The sequence below is a fragment of the Hypomesus nipponensis genome, chromosome 9 (genome assembly GCF_054491055.1).
Source record: "Hypomesus nipponensis isolate SF chromosome 9, ASM5449105v1, whole genome shotgun sequence".
In the NCBI taxonomy this organism is placed as follows: Eukaryota; Metazoa; Chordata; class Actinopteri; order Osmeriformes; family Osmeridae; genus Hypomesus; species Hypomesus nipponensis.
This window is the reverse complement of record NC_140369.1, coordinates 382,724-402,153: the sequence shown is the minus strand read 5'-3', so window position 1 is coordinate 402,153 and position 19,430 is coordinate 382,724. Positions and strand designations below refer to the sequence as shown.

The window sequence follows — 19,430 nt, the reverse complement described above, 5'->3', positions numbered from 1 at the left end:
TCTCCACTTACACCTACATCTTTTGGGAGTTTTCTCTCTCGGCATCTCTCCAGCCCCAGGAGCTAAACTGACGAAGCACTTCAGACTGGGGTGGTGACTAACCTTCAGATTCAAGACCCTGGTACTGACCTTCCGAGCAGTGAACGGGACTGCACCCGACAACATCAAGTCTCTCCTGCAGCCTTATACCTCCACCCGCCTACGGTCTTCTTCAGACAACCGCCTGGTGGTCCCACCGCTGAAGACCGCCCAGTCCCAACACAAGCTCTTCTCCTACCTGGCCCCCCAGTGGTGGAATCAACTCCCCACCTCCATCAGAGACACAGACTGTCTCTCCACCTTCAAGAGAAGGCTCAAGACGCACTTCCGGGAGTTCAACGGTACTTAGGAATGGTTTGCTGAACGCAATGCTAGTTTCCTCTAGGATCACTATGACTCTTGCTTAGAGACTTGTTGCTCTTGTTGGTTAGTGGTAACTGATTTAAACTGTTGTATTCGCTGTGAAATATTCTATTATAGTTAATTGTATTTTTATTTTTAATGCAGCTTGCTTTTTTTACAGGTACACTTGCACTTAGAGATTCATGTTGTTTAATCGTAACTTGCTTAACTATATGCTCTTATGGTTCTTCCCTTTGGCACTTATTATTTGGTTGTTCACAATGTGTGCTTCTTGTTTTGGCTACCCGCAATGCTTTGGGGCCATCTTGTTGTTATTATCAGTGACTTATGCACTTTGTAAAGCTCTCTCTTGAAAGTCGCTTTGGATAAAAGCGTCTGCTAAATGAATAAATGTAAATGTAAACTGATGAAGCACTTCAGACTGGGGTGGTGACTAACTGATGAAGCACTTTAGACTGGTGGTGACTAACTGGCAACAACAACAACCAGACTGGCAACAGCAACCAACTGTAACACAACCAGACTGGCAACAGCAACCAACCTTAACTGAACTATCAAGCAGAACCATGCTACAATGAAACTCAGTGGGTGTCGGTAGGGATGTCAAAGTTGCTCAAAAATGACTTTCGAATATTCCCTTAAAAAAAACATATATTCGTATTTGAATTTCTGGTAGCGCATTAAGTAGGCTACGTCAATAACAGGACAAATTAATACAACGAAACACAACTACTTGTATACTGTAGGTAGGTAGGCCTAATTCATTTAAGTTTAAACATATTTGACAAATTACCTACACAAAAAAAAGTTAATGAACTAATGGACAAGACCGCAGACCTTGGCCTATCGCTCGCTCGCACACACGCACTCTTTCTTTCTCTCTCCCGCACCGTCGCGCTCTCTGCGCGGTGTAAAATGACCGACAACAATAAACAGATGCTGAGTTCTGAGCAAGCAATTTAAGGTTGCGATTCTGGTCCAAAATATGGCAGGCTTCATTCAGTGATTGAAACAAATATTACTAACATTAAAGTTTTACAGTAGAGAACCCCGACATTGAACGCTCCGAGCGAGCTGTCCTGTGGTAAACATTGAGAAGTTGCTAGTTGTTGAATGGTAAGCTAACTCCAGCTTACCTATGTTTACACACTACTTTAGATGTAGGCTCAACAAGTTTACCATCAACTGACCAAAATCAGAAATATTTCCAGACATCACTCTTTAGATTTATTGGGGTTACAATCACTTTCTCTGCTGCGGTGAAGCTGGGTTCTACACTTTCTGCCATCTTCCACGCAAGTCAACTGTCAGCAGTGACGCTGAGGCGCGCACCCACCCGCAAAGCAGACAGACGCGCTGCCGCTGCGGATGTGTTTTTTTTTTACATTCGAATATTAATTTTAATATTCGAAATTCGGTTATTAACCACTATTCGAATATATATTCGAATTTAGAATATTCGTTGACAGCCCTAGTGTGCGGTGGGCTGAACACAGTGATTTGAGGACAGAATGTAGACTAACAACTGTAAAGTTACTTTATTGTCATTTGAGGAAATCTAACCCTAACCCTAAAACAAAGCAGCACCAAAGTGCGAATTATACAATGACAATCTGGGGGGTCAACTTCTTCTCCAGGGTGACATATAAATGTATCGACCCCCGACCGTGGTGATAGGTTTGACTTTGACTACTGTTAAATCATTTGTAAAGTTATAGTCAAAGTCATACAAATAAATCAGTTTGTATAATTGCTGTTATTCTGGTGAACCAAGCTTTATACAGAGAATAAGAACATATAAACAAGAATATTTATATTGAAAAGGTCAAAACGTAAGTAAGTAGGCCTATACTTCATAAAAGGGTAGCCATGAGATCCATCATATGGATGGATATTCATGTTGGGGACAATAATATGTTTTGTGATGGTTGTGCTTTGTATTGATGGATTTCACATGCTGCAGGACAACCCAGGTAGGGTAGCGTAAACAAGCCTACGATAAAATAAATAAATAAAACTATTTTGTAGTAGGCTAGCCTATACGTTTAGCCGAATGCATCCGATATACTTTTTTCACTTCCGTTTAATTTTAGTGCCTTCTTACGTAGAACTTTTTTTTCTACATTTGTATTCAATTGTATTGTTATGATTAGACTTTTTCTCATATGAAATTGTTGAGACAGTGGGAATGCCATCATCGTGTACTATAAACTAATTGAATGTAAAAAGGTCCTAAGGAGGATGATCTAGAGACGCTGGTCCGCTCTACTCCCCCTAGCTGACGGCTCCGCTCCGGGAAGCCATGTTGAGAAGCTAACTATACTGTAAAGTCCCCGTGGTAACATCGCTGCTAGGTTATCGTTTTCGGTTTTGGATTTGACAACATAAACTACGTTTTACATCGGGTCTTTCCGCGAATAACTAATTTAACTGGATTCTCTGAAGAGGTGACTGATATATTATGTTGTGTTTGTTTCGTGTCTGATCTAGTTATTGTCCTGCTTTCGTTGTTTACGTGAAATGCTAGCAAGACTAAGCTAGCTTACATAGACGTTGGCTAGCTTGTTCTCGTAGCATTTAAATATATTAGCCAGCTAGTAGCAGGAGTGGCCTAGCCAGCCAGAACTAGCTTTGACGAAACGGACTGTTTGATAATGACTGCTCAGAGTCACTATAATACACCTCAACACAGCGACCTTCATGCTAAAACCTCTAGCTAGCTGATGGGGTTAGTTTAGTTAACACAGTCGTCTGTTCCAATGAGTTAATCAGTATGTTAATAATGACTTATAAGCTCCCAGCGTTTGACTACACTGGCTAGCTGTCGGATCTTTTGCTAGCTGGCTAGCAGAACAACGTCGCCACCACTAGCTTGCGTAGCCAGGTAGGACAATTTAAGCCTAAACTACACTAGCACCAGCAGCTATTGGCTTTGCGTCAGATTTCATTGCTAGCCTAACAAATTAAGTTATGTGCAAACTAGTACGCGAAGGAGTACGGATTGCGTGTGTATTACCCAATTTCTGGAAAGTTAAAGCTGAAGTCGTTCTTGTTTAGCTCATTGCGTAGTTGACTAGACAAACGTCAGTGAAGCTGTCATGTTCGTGTCGGTGGGTGCTGCCCAGGCCTGTAACTACATCACTATGTACATGAAATACATATCATCTGAAAGTTAACGCTGTCTGTATTTGGGACACCCTTCAAACAAACAAAAGACTTATCTTCACTCGGAAAGCCCAGTAAATGATCATCATTATGATTTTGTTGGTTAAATTCGAGATGACTGCAGGGATGGCATAACGTGTCGAGATGGGTTTTCTTTCTGATTATGTAACGCGTCTGTGTCCAGATGAACAGTAATGGGAGCAAGAGAGCGCCAACCACAGCCACGCAGCGACTGAAACAGGATTACCTCAGGATAAAGAAAGACCCTGTGCCTTACATCTGTGCAGAACCTCTCCCCTCCAATATACTGGAATGGTGAATGTCCCACTTTGATCATGTGACCTACTGCAACGTCTAGACATCGCTTATTTTACTGTGCTACTGATTTTATTAATTTTTTGTTAAAAGACAAGTCAATAATTTACAATGTGCTTGTTATGTGACTTTCTTTAGGCCTCTTATCCTATGTTTTGCCCTAAACACGTTTGAGTGCAAAGTAAGGATTGTGATAATCTTCCTAAGTACAAGTTCCATCAACTGTGTTTGGTTTTACAGGCACTATGTTGTCAGAGGCCCAGAGAAGACACCATATGAAGGTGACATTACTAACTAATGACATTACTAACTGGTGACATTACTAACTAATGACATTACTAACTAATGACATTACTAACTGGTGACATTACTAACTGGTGACATTACTAACTAATGACATTACTAACTGGTGACACACTGCTGCCAAAGTGAACATAGTTGTATCCTTCATTGATGAAGTGTGTTATGCTCATGCCAGCTCTTGTTATTCACAGGGGGATATTACCATGGAAAACTGATATTCCCACGTGAATTCCCCTTCAAGCCGCCCAGTATCTACATGATTACGCCAAACGGAAGATTTAAATGCAACACAAGGTACATTTATGACTCACCAGCTTGGTGAAAGGTGTCTACCCTGAGATTGCTCCTTTTGTAACAAGCATAGTGGAGCTGCTGTGTCAGACCTCCCCATCTTTCCCCTAACTGGTAGTCAGTGTTCGAAATTTAGAAACTTTTGAAATCTCTGTTTAGAATTCTCTGTTTTTGTTGTTGAGCAGCAGCAAAGTCCCCCTTCCAGAGTTGTAATAGCCCCCGCCCCCCTCCCCAAGTTGTCATAGCCCCCGCCCCCCTCCCCGAGTTGTCATAGCCCCCGCCCCCCTCCCGAGTTGTCATAGCCCTCGCCCCCCTCCCGAGTTGTCATAGCCCCGCCCCCCTCCCCAAGTTGTCATAGCCCCCGCCCCCCTCCCGAGTTGTCATAGCCCCGCCCCCCTCCAAGTTGACACATCAGCCACACTGTATTTATGCTAACAAGGTCACCTTATGCAAAGTGAACCAGTATGTTGAGTAACTAACTGATCAGCCTGCTTTACCATTACCTGATTGTGTCGTGACCCAGCCCTCCTGGATGACCTGTCTTGTCCCCAGGCTGTGTCTCTCCATCACAGACTTCCACCCTGACACCTGGAACCCTGCCTGGTCCGTGTCCACCATCCTGACCGGGCTGCTCAGCTTCATGGTGGAGAAGGGCCCCACCCTGGGGAGCATTGAGACCTCCGACTACACGGTGAGTTCAGGGGTCATCCAGACCACACGGTGAGTTCAGGGGTCATCCAGACCACACGGTGAGTTCAGGGGTCATTCAGACCACACGGTGAGTTCAGGGGTCATCCAGACCACACGGTGAGTTCAGGGGTCATTCAGACCACACGGTGAGTTCAGGGGTCATTCAGACCACACGCTGAGTTCAGGGGTCATCCAGACCTCCTCCAGACCTCCGACCACACAGTATGTAGACGGGTCCCCAGGAGTGAGACACCTCAGCCAGCTGCACCTGTCAGGGAGAAACTTTGTTGTGAATCAGGTGGTGGAGGACCTGAGGAGACACTCACAGGGAACAACTAAGAACCTGCGACTAAGAACCTGCGACTAAGAACCTGCGACTAAGAAGATGCGACTAAGAAGATGCGACTAAAAAGATGCGACTAAGAAGATGCGACTAAGAAGATGCGACTAAGAAGATGCGACTAAGAAGATGCGACTAAAAAGATGCGACTAAGAAGATGCGACTAAGAAGATGCGACTAAGAAGATGCGACTAAGAAGATGCGACTAAGAAGATGCGACTAAGAAGATGCGACTAAGAAGATGCGACTAAGAAGATGCGACTAAGAAGATGCGACTAAGAACCTGCGACTAAGAACCTGCGACTAAGAACCTGCGACTAAGAAGATGCGACTAAGAAGATGCGACTAAGAAGATGCTGTGTTGATCCAAACTAGTACATTGGTGTATTTATTCAATCCAGGGCTCAATGTTTCTACAGGCTTCATGCTTCAGGTCTTTGCATCAGTCCCAGTTGTTACTCTGGTTCAACACAAACCATATAATTGAAACCAGAGGCGTGTTCCATTAACCCTTGTGTTATCTTCGGGTCATTCTGACCCATCAGTCACTGTGACCCACCTTCGTATTGGGACAACTTTACCGCATACAAAAACAAACGGTATGAGCAATAGGGCTAGAGCCATTGTGATACATCCACTGTAAACATTAGCGCATGGTGCCGCCCCTCTCCTCCTCATAAGCATTTAAAGCTACAGACACAGAAACAGCTTGTTCTGTGGAAAGCTCATTGAGGGACTGCTTGTAGTGGCTGTAATTCTGCACCAAGGCTGAATTTCGGAAAGAGACTTCAGATACAGTATTAGGGGACCAGTAAGGCCTATATAAAAGCATACAAAAACGGCATGTCATGGGAACTTTAAACACTGATGAACAATGATTTCAGAATTATACAAACCTACATAGTCTACGCTTTACTTATATGGTAGTTTTTGAAATCAATCATTTATGCTGATGCTACATAAAATGTATTGATCTACATTATCCCAATAGAATGATCAAAGCTACATAAATCATGTACAATTGCAAAAACAAAACTCATTGACCTTTATGTCATTGATTGTCATTGATTTTGATGAGGAAGCTGTCATAGTACGCGGCTTAAAGAGATCGTTATTTCGGGTAAAAGTTTGTTTGAGCGACATGGAACAGGCCGGGATTTCATTTTTTTTTTAGTGTTCTCTTGTACTTGTATACTGCTTATTTTGTATTGAGAACTATTTTTTTTGTTTGTATTTCCTGTACCCATTTCCTTATTATGATCTTGCTGGCTGCAAAGCCTCCAATGTCCTCTTTGGAACAATAAAGTAAAATACTTTTATTAGCAGATTAGGGATGTCATAAACCCACCGGAAGTTGTGGCTCCTGAAGAGCCTGGCTGTAGACTGCTAGTGTACTTCCACTACTACAATTAATATTCTATTACAGCTGCTTTGATAAGAATATTGTGATTTACTTTTTATAATATGATTACACTTGGTGCAATCATATTATCAAAGGTTGTCTAGAATGTTTTGTGTTGTTACATGTGATGTGGTGACTTTGTTTACACAGAAACGCCAGCTGTCTGCCCAGAGTCTGGCCTTCAACCTGAAGGACAAGGTCTTCAGCGAGCTGTTCCCTGATGTTGTTGATGTAAGTATACAAACCTTCCCCTGAAGCTGAACCCAGCCAGGAAGGTTCCCCTACACCAGTGGTCTTCACTATATTTTTCATGAGAGCCACAATGATAAGACAAAGTCAATAGGAGAGCTACTTCTACTGCAAAGTATCAAAGATTACATCCAATCATAATTTGCATGCCTTTCTGCTTTGATTGCTTATTATATTGCTGGGATTGCATTCAACATGTTGCTTGGAAGCTTTCCTTGAAGCTATAAGTTGAGTGGTCACGTGTCAGTTAGAAAAGGGCAGTTATGTTGTTTGGAAATGCTGTGATTACATTCAGCATGTTGCTTGGAAGCTTATCTCTTCCTTGATACAATAAACCTTGTGTCACCAGACGTGTTGTTACCAAATGCCAATATAATAAAAAATGCCCGAGTGTTGTTGTTGGCAGAGTGTGCATTCAACATGTTTTGAGTCACCCGGTACTTTGATAAAATGCTTCCATACCACAGATTTATTTGCCATTTTGCTTAAAGGATTCAAAACAAACTGTAGACAAAGTATGGTAGAGTTTAGGCTCAGAGCTACAATTGTGCTCATGTGCCTTGTGCAAAAAAGTTGCTTTATTTGTCTTAAATAATATAATCTACCATTTCTGTAGAACATTTCTTTAATTCAGCAATGGTGACACAAGCGGGAATCTGATCTTACACTTCCATACGCCTGCAAAAAAAAAAAAAATCTTAGTCGACCAACAGCATATTTACCAAACAATCGACTAGTCGACTGGGTGGGGACAGCCCTACTATATATAAACTGGAAATAACCCCAGCTAAGCTAGTGTTGTTGTTATAATGTGCGTATGAAGTGCCAGGTTGGTCATGGTGGGCAATATGGCTAAAATCTTCTATCACGGTATGAGTAATTTTATATCACGGTTACGGTATAAATCACGGTATAGTAATTGTTCTGTAAATTCAATTAAGAAATGGTACAAAATAACCATACCGTACTTCATCATCACACTCGATTATTTATTACAAACAAAAACATTTGCATCACATGAGACAACACTTGAGTTAAAAACAAAAGACTCAAATAAGTTACGAGTACGAGCGTTCTGATTGGTCATGCCATCTGCGTGGTGACCTACTCACAGCTCAATACGGATCCGTAATGCCCTCCGACGAAAATTTCCAAATGAACGAAAGCGATCAGTCTGAGTTTTACTATCCATATATAACTTTGGTTGGTCGGTCGATACGTTCCAGCCTCAGTTTGATATTTCCCGGCATGACCTCACTCTCAGTTAGTAAGTAGTTAGCCTTCACTAGTCATCCTAGATCAAGAATGCTAGCAACGCCACCAGTGTAATTTTACAGCACTAGACATAAAACTTGAACAACAAATCGAATTGGTTACCTACAGAATGGGTCATCAAATATATAATTAATTAGCATCGGCATGAATGTGGTCCGCTTAGACAAAATACACTCCACATCAAAAATTTCGTCAGACCAGCGCAAATGTGCTTCAAGGTCAAACGAAAATAGTGAATCAAATAAAAGTTAAACTAAAATTCTAAATATCGCAAGAATGCAATTTATATGATGGCTTGTATACAATACAACAACCAGACATTTAATTGACATGTGTAATACAAAAAAATAGATTAAAAGTATACCGCGGTTGAAACGGTATAGCCAAATCTCTCCCGGTAGACACATTTCTACCGTCGCATGGTGCATATACCGCCCAGCCCCAGTTGAGATGGTCTCTGAGCCCGGTCTTGGATAACCGCAGGAGGCTTGCGAGCCGCACAATGAGTAACACTGCCCTACACCATGTCTCTCTCCCCTGGCTCCTGACCCTCTCTCTCACTCTCCCTTCCTCCTTCTCTCCCACATCCTCTCTCCCCCCTTCTCTCTCCCCTTCTCTCCCCCTCTCTCTCTCCCCCTTCTCCCCCCTTCTCTCCCCCCCTTCTCTCTCTCCGCTTCTCCCCCCTTCTCTCTCTCCCCTCCTCCCCCCCCTCTCAGGAGATCAAACAGAAGCAGAAGCTGCAGGAGGAGTTGAGTGTTCGCCAGCAGCCCCTCCCCCTCCCAGACGTGGTCCCTGACCGTGACCCACAGCACGCCCACTACGGCCTCCCGCCCCTGAACGGAGCCCCCGCCCCCCTCGCTCACCCCGCCCCCGGCCTACAGCAGGCCAATCGCAACCACGGACTGTTGGGTGGGGCCCTGGCCAACCTTTTTGTGATCGTGGGCTTTGCGGCATTCGCCTACACAGTGAAGTACGTGCTGAGGAGCATAGCCCAGGAGTGAGCCTGCTCTCCTCAGGCAGGCTGCAGAGGACAGTTAACACACTACTACAGAGGGGGGCCTGCGCCCCCCCCCCACCCAAGACTTTGGAAGATTGAGGTTCAGAGTCCCCCACCCTTAAAAGGGTGAGGCAGGATGAAGGTGGGGGGAGGGGGGTTAAATAGTTGTGATCCAATCTGCGTTTTCGGTGGTTTACAGGAAGTGCTTGGCTCATGGGCTGTAGGAGTGTGTGTGTTTGGAGCCGGCAGAGAGGTCCTTCTCTGTGGGTGTAGGGGGGGGGGGGGTTACAGGTCTGTGGGTGTAGGGGGGGGGTTACAGGTCTGTGGGTGTAGGGGGGGGGGGGGGGTTACAGGTCTGTGGGTGTAGGGGGGGGGGGGGGGTTACAGGTCTGTGGGTGTAGGGGGGGGGGGGTTACAGGTCTGTGGGTGTAGGGGGGGGGGGGGGTTACAGGTCTGTGGGTGTAGGGGGGGGGGTTACAGGTCTGTGGGTGTAGGGGGGGGGGGGTTACAGGTCTGTGGGTGTAGGGGGGGGGTTACAGGTCTGTGGGTGTAGGGGGGGGGGGTTACAGGTCTGTGGGTGTAGGGGGGGGGGGTTACAGGTCTGTGGGTGTAGGGGGGGGGGGGGGTTACAGGTCTGTGGGTGTAGGGGGGGGGGGTTACAGGTCTGTGGGTGTAGGGGGGGGGGGGGTTACAGGTCTGTGGGTGTAGGGGGGGGGGGGGGTTACAGGTCTGTGGGTGTAGGGGGGGGGGGGTTACAGGTCTGTGGGTGTAGGGGGGGGTTACAGGTCTGTGGGTGTAGGGGGGGGTTACAGGTCTGTGGGTGTAGGGGGGGGGGGGGGTTACAGGTCTGTGGGTGTAGGGGGGGGGGGGGTTACAGGTCTGTGGGTGTAGGGGGGGGGGGGGTTACAGGTCACTTTGTGGAACCACATCATTTGTTATTTGTAGTTTTCAGTCTGATGTGGCCCCATGGTGTGTGGTTCTCCAAACAATAGCTTCTTCTCATTCCTACCTTTCAGGAAATAAAACGTGTCTCTCTTCCTGGGATGTGGTTGAGATTCCTCTTGTAACCACATCCCTCAGATGGTTTAACTATAAAACAAGACAGTTGGTGGATTTAAGTTTAGCTCACATGCTTCAGTTTTCTAGTAAGTAAACATGACAAGCTTTATGTCTAATGAATCATTTAAAGGTGCTTCTACAAAGTTCCAGTTAAATAGTTGCTGTGAGTGACATGGAGGCTCTTTAAGATCTGATCTTGGATAAGGCTCTAGCTTGTCTGCTGTTGCCAAGCCTCATGGACAGGTGCCAGTCATCTCACTAGCTATTCCATGACAAGATTTGAAATACTAAAGCAAGTAACTAAATATGTGTTTGAATGATGTCTCGTTCACTGGAATTGTAGTCGGGAAAAACGCAGTAAAACACCAGAAATATGTCGGCCGTGAATATGTAATTCATCCTCAGGAAACACTCTAAGCCCAGTGACGGCGCATGTGGAACACAATCAGTCAAACTGTTTAAAGGGGAAAATTAAGAATGTTGTTGCAATAGGTTGAATACAAATGATGTGACAATGATCGGTGGACTTAATGTGATAGAATTTAAAGTACATGGATAAAGTTCTGAATATTATGATTAATGATGTTGCCCTGAATTTGTTTCTTTGGCTTTTGGTAAAATCCCATAATTGCTTTGTTTTGCAAGGCCTCTTGGATCTCTTCAGGTCAGGTGAAGGATAGAACACAGACCTGGTCACTGCCAGACAGAGCCTCTGGTCAGCACTGTCCACAGAGAGAATTAAGAGACCAATACCTTTTTAAATCTCCAATCGGCTTAGTTGACCGGTAAAGCAAAGCTCTGTTTGGTCCAAACAATGAGACAGGTTGGAGGAATCTACACAACCTTCTGTATATTTTTATTCTTGCAGTTTGCTTTCTTTTATTTATAATTGTAGCCTTGGGTGCTGGACGCTTATAGCAGAAGGACTGTCGCTTGCCAAACAGGGCATGAATAGTGTTGCTGACTAGGAACGCAAGAAGCTACCACCCGGGCTAGCAGATTGCTCATACTTTACTGTTGTGCATTTAGCAAAGGTTGTTCTATTGTGTGTTTATTTTAACATAAAAACAGTCAGGCAGAAGCTGCCTGCTGGCATCACATTCAAGCAGCACATGATGTGAGCCCTGTGGTGAAATGGACAGCTCCTGTCCACACTCCAGGCCTAAGCAGCACATGAGTGGAATTGTACATCTTCTTAGTTCATTCAAATAAATTACCCTGCCCAGCAGGACATTTAAGAAATCGCTTGTTCTCTCACTTTATTACAAGCTGCCAAACTGAACCAGGATTTAGGTGAATTATTGTGGGTTGAGTATATACTATTAAATCAGTCAGATGGCTATTGGACATGGAGCAACAAAAAAACAAAAACAAGGGAGGGGAGATATGTTTTTAATCAGTGTCCTCATAAATATTTGAAGATTTGTGAACATTTGTGCCATTTAATAGCTGTTCTCAAAGCTTTTGGACACATCAAATCATAAATAATAACTACATATGTGAAATATAGGCTATTAATTTTATGAAAAATCTCTTTGGTCAAGTTGTCCATGTTTCTGTCATGTGTGTTTGTGTGAGATGAAAATGAACACAATAAAGGCTGTGGAACATGTATGCATAGTCAATGAAAACTCAAATAGATTTGAAGATGATAGGTCACATGACCAAAAAGCTATTGAAGTTTGGAATACTAGAAAATTCACTGAAAAAAAGTGTAAGATAAAAATTAGAAAACTAAAGGCTGTGCGACATGTATGCATAGTCAGTGAACACTTTGAAATAGATCTGAGGGTGATAGGTAACATGACCAAAAAGCTATTGAAGTTTGAAATACTAGAAAATTCACTGAAAATTGTGTGAGGTAAAAATGAAACAACTAAAGGCTGTGCAACATGTATGCATACTCAGTGAACACTTTGTCACATGACCAAAAAGCTATTGAAGTTTGAAGATTTATTTTGAATAAAAAAATATTGTTTTACAACCTGATATGAAAATAAACAAAATAAAGGCTGTGCAATGTGAATGCATACATTTTGAACAGTTAAACATCATTTTTATGTTCCCAGTTCATGTTGTTGAAAAGCTATTGACTTTTGAAATTTGAAATGTGTAATTTGTTGATGGTCCCTAAACTTAAGCGTTGTTAAGGCATCCAAAAGCATAAGCTAATCGGCCGGTCATAGCGTAGCAAACCCCGGCTAAATTAGCACAATACTGGGCCTCCGAATATCTGTAGAATATCGAACTTCCAACCAACTTTACCGAGGTAACTTTGACAACACTTTCCAGCCAGAGAAACACGTTTTGGAATTGGCCGATGGGACGAGGACGTGCAGTGTCGCGTCAAAAAGAGGTGATGCGGAGATCTTCCTCATGAACAGCGAGGGCAAATGGGTGAAAGCGACAGACTGTATGGGGCTGGTTGTCACATTTTTTACTCTCGCCAGTATTTCTCAGCACTAGTACATTATAGAAGACGAATTTCATTATTGGTCCAGAGCTTAAGGTCTTGGGTGTGAATTAATATCTATTTTATCAACATGACACGTTTCAACTTAAAGTTATAAGCCACAAAATATACTCCGAGAAAGTGTGACAACCAACCCCGTTACGGTGAAGTTGGTTGTCAATGCCAATGTGATTTACAAAAATAAATAGTTTTTTCTTAACTTAAAGATACCAAACAATTACAATTTTTCTTAAAACAAGACGTAATGTGCCAATACAGTTTCTGCTATATGTGCTTAAATCCCCTTGTCTTTGCTCGGGTGTTTATTTATCTACAGAAAAGGGCAGGCATATAAATATTGACAGCTCCAGTCCCGCTTTCCAATCACAGCCTCGCCGGCCGGTATTCATATTCAGTGAACTGCGAACAGGTGCACGTGTCAGAAGGGAGCGCGAGTGCATGGAAATATTAGCGCGAAGGGCTTTGCATCACCAGTGCAGACCACCATCAGAAGCTGAAAGCACTCCTGGCCTCGGCGATTTACCTGACTGAATTTGGTGAATGATGGTTTCAATCATTTATATATTTTCTGGTATATTTATTAAGTTACGTTACCCATGAGCTCTGTTGACATAGACTTAGCTAATGTTAGCTACAGCTTGATGAATTGAGTCATTGAACACAGGAGGAGAGAACGCAACGTTAGCCAGCTAGCTAAAGCTCCGGTGGAAAATTCCAAATGAAGGTATGCAGCCCTTAGTGCCGCTTACACACAACAGTGACACTGACAGATCGAAAGCTAATTTGAGACAATATAAAGATGGAAACCAGGCTAAGAAACGTAAACGTAATTACCTTCACTAGACAACATTTTACCAATTGGACAAACGGCTATGTTTGTTTGTTTCAAGCTCCAAAAACTATTTTTCGCTGAAATCAGCCCAAAAAATACACTCGCGCGCGATGCGCGTTGGCATTAACCATGGAAGTCCCTAACTAGCATTACATCAAGCACAGAATTTGCATACATTGGCGGGGGGGGGAGTTTTGCTCTGCAGCCAAATTCGGTACAATGGGGCTTAATAGGGAGTGGCAAGGCTCTTTAGACAGGCTCTGGTTCAACGGTGGAAAATACAATGTTTGGAACTATAGCTCTAACGCTTTACTTCCGCATTCCTCGATAACAATGGGAGTCTATGGAAGTTTCGCAACTCTTTTTCTATGGCTCTGCCAACAGCCAACCCCATACCAGTGTGACAACCAACCCCATACCAGTGTGACAACCAACCTCATCTGAACTCTTGAGCTAAATGTTTAGCTAGCAACCACATGGCTTGACCTAGCATCTGATAAATGTACTAAAATTCTAGCTATTCCCTTCTACTCTTAAACAAAAGTTACAAAATTGAAATAAGTTAAATGTACAAAGTTACAGAAGAGATGTCATGCAAGAGTAAATAGTTACTATTACCCATTGAAATGTGAATTTATTGTCTTGTGCCAGGAATGCTAACTCTATTTCCATACTGACAACATGAATGAGCTCAGACAAAGCGGGCACACATTTGATGAGAACCATTTTACACAGCGCCCCCTAGTGTGGCTGTAATGAGCTCTGTGACAACCAACCCGTGTGACAACCAGCCCCTGTCTCCCCTACTATCTGAACACTTACAGTGGTGAGAATGATGAGTGTAATGCATGTTATGATATCCAAACCTAGCACGAGATCGTAGGTCACTTTAACTAGGATGATGTCTCTAAACTGCAAAATGTTGTAGAGGGAATGAAAATCAAAGGGCCAATCGATGGATCTAGCTTAAATTGTGAGGTCTGCATACAAGGGAAATTTGCTCAGAGCAGAAACTGAGAAGCAGATGAAAGAGCAAAGGCTGCACTTGATCTAGTGCACACTGATTTAGCTGATCGAGCCAGAAGCAAAAGATGGTTTCCGATATGTTTTATCATTCACTGATGACTAGTGTTGTGTTTGTCTATTACTTGAAGGTTAAAAGTGATATTGCCAAAGCAACCGAGAAACTCATTGCTGACACTGCCTCTTATGGAAAGATAAAGTGTATTAGGTCAGACAATGGCACGGAGTACAGAGGAGAAAAATTCCAAGCTTTCCTGAGTAAGAATAGCATACGACACGAGACGTCAGCACCTTACTCTCCTCACCAAAACGGAACTGCTGAGAGAAACTGGAGAACTCTATTTGAGATGGGTAGATGTATGCTTATCGAGAACAACTTGCCTAAAGAATTGTGGACATACGCTGTGATGACTGCTGCAGTAATACGCAACAGGTGCTACAATAGTCGGGTCAAACAAACCCCATACTACATGCTGACGGGAAAGAAACCAGACCTTTCGAAAATGAGTGTTTGGAACGGTGTGTTAGGCCTATGCTTACAAACAGGACAGGAAAAAGTTGGATCCCAGATGCGAGAAGGGAGTGTTTGTAGGTTTTGACAAGAATAACCCAGCACACTTAGTCTACTACCCACATACAAGGAAATTACTGAAGCACAGGCTTGTGAAGTTCATTACGAAGAATGTACTTGAACATGAAACTCAGACTGACCTAAAAATGACAGATGATGCTCATGGGAAGAGATTTGCATCCGCCATGCCCAGATAGCTGATCAGACCCAAAAAGAGGACCAAGAGTCTGACTTGGTAGATCCAGAAATGACTCTCAGACAAGAGACAGACAACAGAGGTGCCATACTGACAGAAGATAGTAGTACACGCTACCCCAGAAGGAATAGGATCCCTCCTAAATACTTGAATGATTATGTTTCTGATGTTGATAGTGATGATCAGTTATTTGCCAATCTTGACTATTGCTACAGGATGGTATGTAGTAGTGTACCACAAACTTTTGGTGAAGCCATGGATTCACCAAAGTCACTGATTTGGGCTGACGCTATAAAGGAAGAGATTAGTTCTCTCAAAGAGAATAACACATACAGATTGACCCCACTGCCAAAGGGTAAGACTGCAGTGGGGGGTAGGTGGGTCTTTGCAGTCAAAAGCAATGCTGATGAGTCTGAGACGTATAAAGCAAGATATGTTGCTAAAGGTTATACAGTCAAGTAGCTGGAATAGACTACAAGGACACTTTTTCTCCAACTGCGAATATGACGTACTCTGATGGAAATGGCAGCCCAGTATGACCTTAAACTCCATCAAATGGATGTCAGGACGGCTATCTTAATGCTCCTATAGATTGTGAGGTTTACATAGAACAACCAGAAGGATTTGAAGTCAAGTCAGAGACAGGTGAAAAACTTGGCGGCAAACTGAACAAGTCACTATATGGTTTGAAACAGTATGGACGGAAGGGAATAGGGTGTTACACGATCACCTCAGTGAAAATTGATTTACTCAGAATCCAGCAGACAATTGTGTCTACTACAAAGAAATGAGAAATTATAGGATCATACTGATCATCTGGGTTGATGATCCACTCAGCATCTAGGGACAGTGATTCACTCAATGATGTGAAGAAAATGTTGACAGCAAGGTTCAAAATGAAAGATCTTGGAGAACTTAAGCACTTTCTAGGCATAGATTTTAACCAGGGGAGGTAAGAATGAAACAAAAGCGATACATATAAAAAAATACTGGAGAAGTTTGGTATGTCAGAGTGTAAATCAAGGTCGACCCCATGTGAACAGAAATTAAACTTGGATTGTGATGAGGGACTTAGCGATTATAGGAGATATCGAGAGGTGATAGGCAGCTTGATTTATGTAATGACATGTACAAGACCAGACCTAAGTTGGATAGTCAGCAAGCTTTCACAATACCTATCACAGCCAAAACAACAACACATGATGGTGGCCAAACATGTGATGAGATACTTAAAATGCACAATCAACAAGGAGTTATGCTGTAAGAAAAGTAAAGAGGCACTGAAACTTGTGCCATATAGTGATGCTGATTGGGCAGCAGACCTAAGGGATAGACACAGTACTACAGGGTATTGTGTAGGTCTAACTGAAAAGGGTCCTGTTGTGTCATGGAAATCAAAGAAGCAGCCAACAGTTGCGTTATCCACATGTGAAGCTGAATATATGGCTTTGGCATGCGACTACTCAAGGATGCCTATACCTTATACAACTATTGAATGGAATGAATAGTGAGTGTAAATATGTGCCAGTCAAAATCTTGGAAGACAACTAAGGAGCAATTGCTTTGTCCAAAAGTCCTGTAAATCGTCAAAGATGTAAACATGTTGATATTCGTTTTCATTTTGTTCGATCAGCACTCAGTGATGGCAATATAACCATTGAATATAGCCCAACAGCAGAGATGGTAGCAGATGTTATGACGAAGCCTGCCACAATAAATGTTTGTTCTCTTTCCGATAAAGTCATTCTGATCGCGAGCTGTGTCACTTATTCCTCCGTAAATGTGTAGATATATCCTACCCTATGATGTACAACGCAACAACGCCTACTGTCTCCAAGGGGCAATTAGTTGCAGCCTCGATAATGCTTTGATACAACAGTTGTACAAGCTCATTATGACACTGGCTTATTATATATATTGTCCATGCAGCACAGCACTTCCGCTCGTGTTGCTTAATTAACTCGAATGTTATTTGTGGAAATAACATTCGATAACACATAATGTGAAGCTCGTTACAGTGTGAGCGGATACGTTTCTTAGTCCCAATAGCCTTTAGGCTACCGTATGGTATATCACCGAGGTGAAATCAGTTTCATATTCGAGATTCAACAGACGGAGCCTGAACGGAGGTACGAATATGAATGTCTGTTGAATCTTGAATATGAAACAGATTTAACTTTCGGTTGGAATATTACGGAAAGCATCTTGTCCAATCAAATTAGGCTACTAGCTTGTTGAACTTTGTAATTAATTTATTACAATGTTTACCTACAATGGCCTGCACGTGTATGGAATATTTCCTGAGCATACGTGCCAACTGATAAGTATTCCAAGGAAGCGATCCATTTCCAGGTTCCATTGAACATCATTCGGGTCACTATAACAATACGTCAGATTCTGAGGAAATCACGCGAAGTATTTTGGCAACGCCCCCAAACTGACTTTAAATAGGCTAGACACAGGCAGGGATTTAAACAGTGCTCCTTCGTAGCCTGACTATTCCACACAGCAAACGTCCTGATTTGGGTTAGGTCTTATAGGCTACTTAAATATAGCAACACACTGAGGATTTTGGTTTGATTTAAGATAGGAATATTTGAAGGTACTTTGGACCCAACTAAAATTGTTTTGGGCATTCTCAGAAATTTGCAGTCTGAACTTCACTGGTGTCTGGAAGCCGCGTCTTCTCCATTCAAAGAGAACCTCACGGATAACGTTCACCTACCCCAGCCCAGTCATGGTTCTGATCGAGGACAACGAATGTCCCGTGTGCTTCCTAGCCTACTCCCGGACGGAGAGAATCCCCCGGATGCTTCACTGCCAGCACACCTTCTGCGTGCCCTGCCTCCAAGCCCTCACACGGCTGCAGGGCTGCGTACTGACGGTCTGCTGCCCGCTGTGTCGCTGGATCACGTGTGCATCGGCCAGTCTCACCTTGTCCGGGTCGCTGTGGGTGAACACCAGCATCTGGGACCAGCTGGGACAAAGAGGGGAGGACAATGAGGAGCTGTGTGAATGGGCTGGAGTTGAAGAAGCAACAGAGACTACTCCGTCTAAACGGTCAGTGGGATTTGCCATATTTGATATTAGGTATTGTCTTCTGTGGAAGCATTTGTTACGTTGCAACAGTCGTTTGTTGTGAATGAACCCACTTTCAGATAAGGTTTCTCTTTGATTCTTCTCCATATATATCAGTATAATAAATATATAATTAAATCGGCTATTTCTCCTCCTCCTTTCTCTTTACTTCTGCTTACAGGAAGACTGAGTGGAGGACCAAGGTGTGTAGGTTCCTAAAGAATATGCTGGACATTCCACACCATTGATCTTGCTTGATCGACCCTGAGTTGAGCTGGACTGATTTGCATATTGGAATTCAGCAAGTGACGGCACGCTGGAGGACACATCCAGTCGAGCAGGCTGCAGGAAGGCTGATTACTGACAAATTAAAAGGTCCAACCTTACTAGAAGCAGCATGATACATGATGTAACCTAGCCTTTATGCAAAACTTACAATACAACATTCCCTACTGAAACTGAACTGGGATTAACGCCAATTACTGGCTCAAGTGGGTAGAGGTGTATTTAGTATAGAGTTGTTTTAAATAGTGCATGTTTATGAGCACTCCAGATTAAGACTGTGAAAATGCAGTGTTCTGTGAATACTGATGAGGCATATTGGCCACTAATCTGTTGTTCTTGTTCAAATTACCAATTAAAATGTATAAAGTAACACTTTTTTTAAATTCGTTTTATATTTATGAATGTACATACATATTTCCCTGTTGTACTCGCAAAAAGTGGGTATGCGCTATATGCGGCGCATAGGTGCGCCGCACTATGGGGG

General features: G+C 43.1%; 2 protein-coding genes across 6 annotated transcripts; both read left to right on the top strand.

Annotated features, from left to right (window-relative positions):
- The first annotated feature begins 2,667 nt into the window (after positions 1-2,667).
- On the top strand, positions 2,668-9,701 carry ube2j2 (ubiquitin-conjugating enzyme E2, J2 (UBC6 homolog, yeast)). Of its 2 annotated transcripts, none has more exons than XM_084705924.1 (7): positions 2,668-2,849; positions 3,752-3,882; positions 4,123-4,163; positions 4,377-4,479; positions 5,029-5,167; positions 7,059-7,139; positions 9,149-9,701. In XM_084705924.1, exons 2-7 carry the CDS (start codon positions 3,752-3,754, stop codon positions 9,431-9,433), a joined length of 780 nt encoding a protein of 259 aa, XP_084562050.1. In that variant the 5' UTR covers positions 2,668-2,849; the 3' UTR covers positions 9,434-9,701. The 2 variants fall into 2 exon arrangements, with proteins under 2 accessions (XP_084562050.1, XP_084562051.1); XM_084705925.1 differs by lacking the exon at positions 2,668-2,849 and adding an exon at positions 2,892-3,286.
- Positions 9,702-12,592: 2,891 nt separating this feature from the next.
- On the top strand, positions 12,593-19,316 carry LOC146272209 (RING finger protein 208-like). Of its 4 annotated transcripts, XM_084706114.1 has the most exons (4): positions 13,419-13,497; positions 13,626-13,685; positions 18,226-18,643; positions 18,843-19,316. In XM_084706114.1, the coding sequence occupies exons 3-4, from the start codon at positions 18,321-18,323 to the stop codon at positions 18,907-18,909; spliced, it is 390 nt and encodes a 129-aa protein (XP_084562240.1). In that variant the 5' UTR covers positions 13,419-13,497; positions 13,626-13,685; positions 18,226-18,320; the 3' UTR covers positions 18,910-19,316. The 4 variants fall into 4 exon arrangements, with proteins under 4 accessions (XP_084562244.1, XP_084562240.1, XP_084562242.1 ...); XM_084706118.1 differs by lacking the exons at positions 13,419-13,497; positions 13,626-13,685 and adding an exon at positions 12,593-12,844; XM_084706116.1 differs by having other exon boundaries at positions 13,434-13,685.
- The last annotated feature ends 114 nt before the right edge of the window (positions 19,317-19,430 follow it).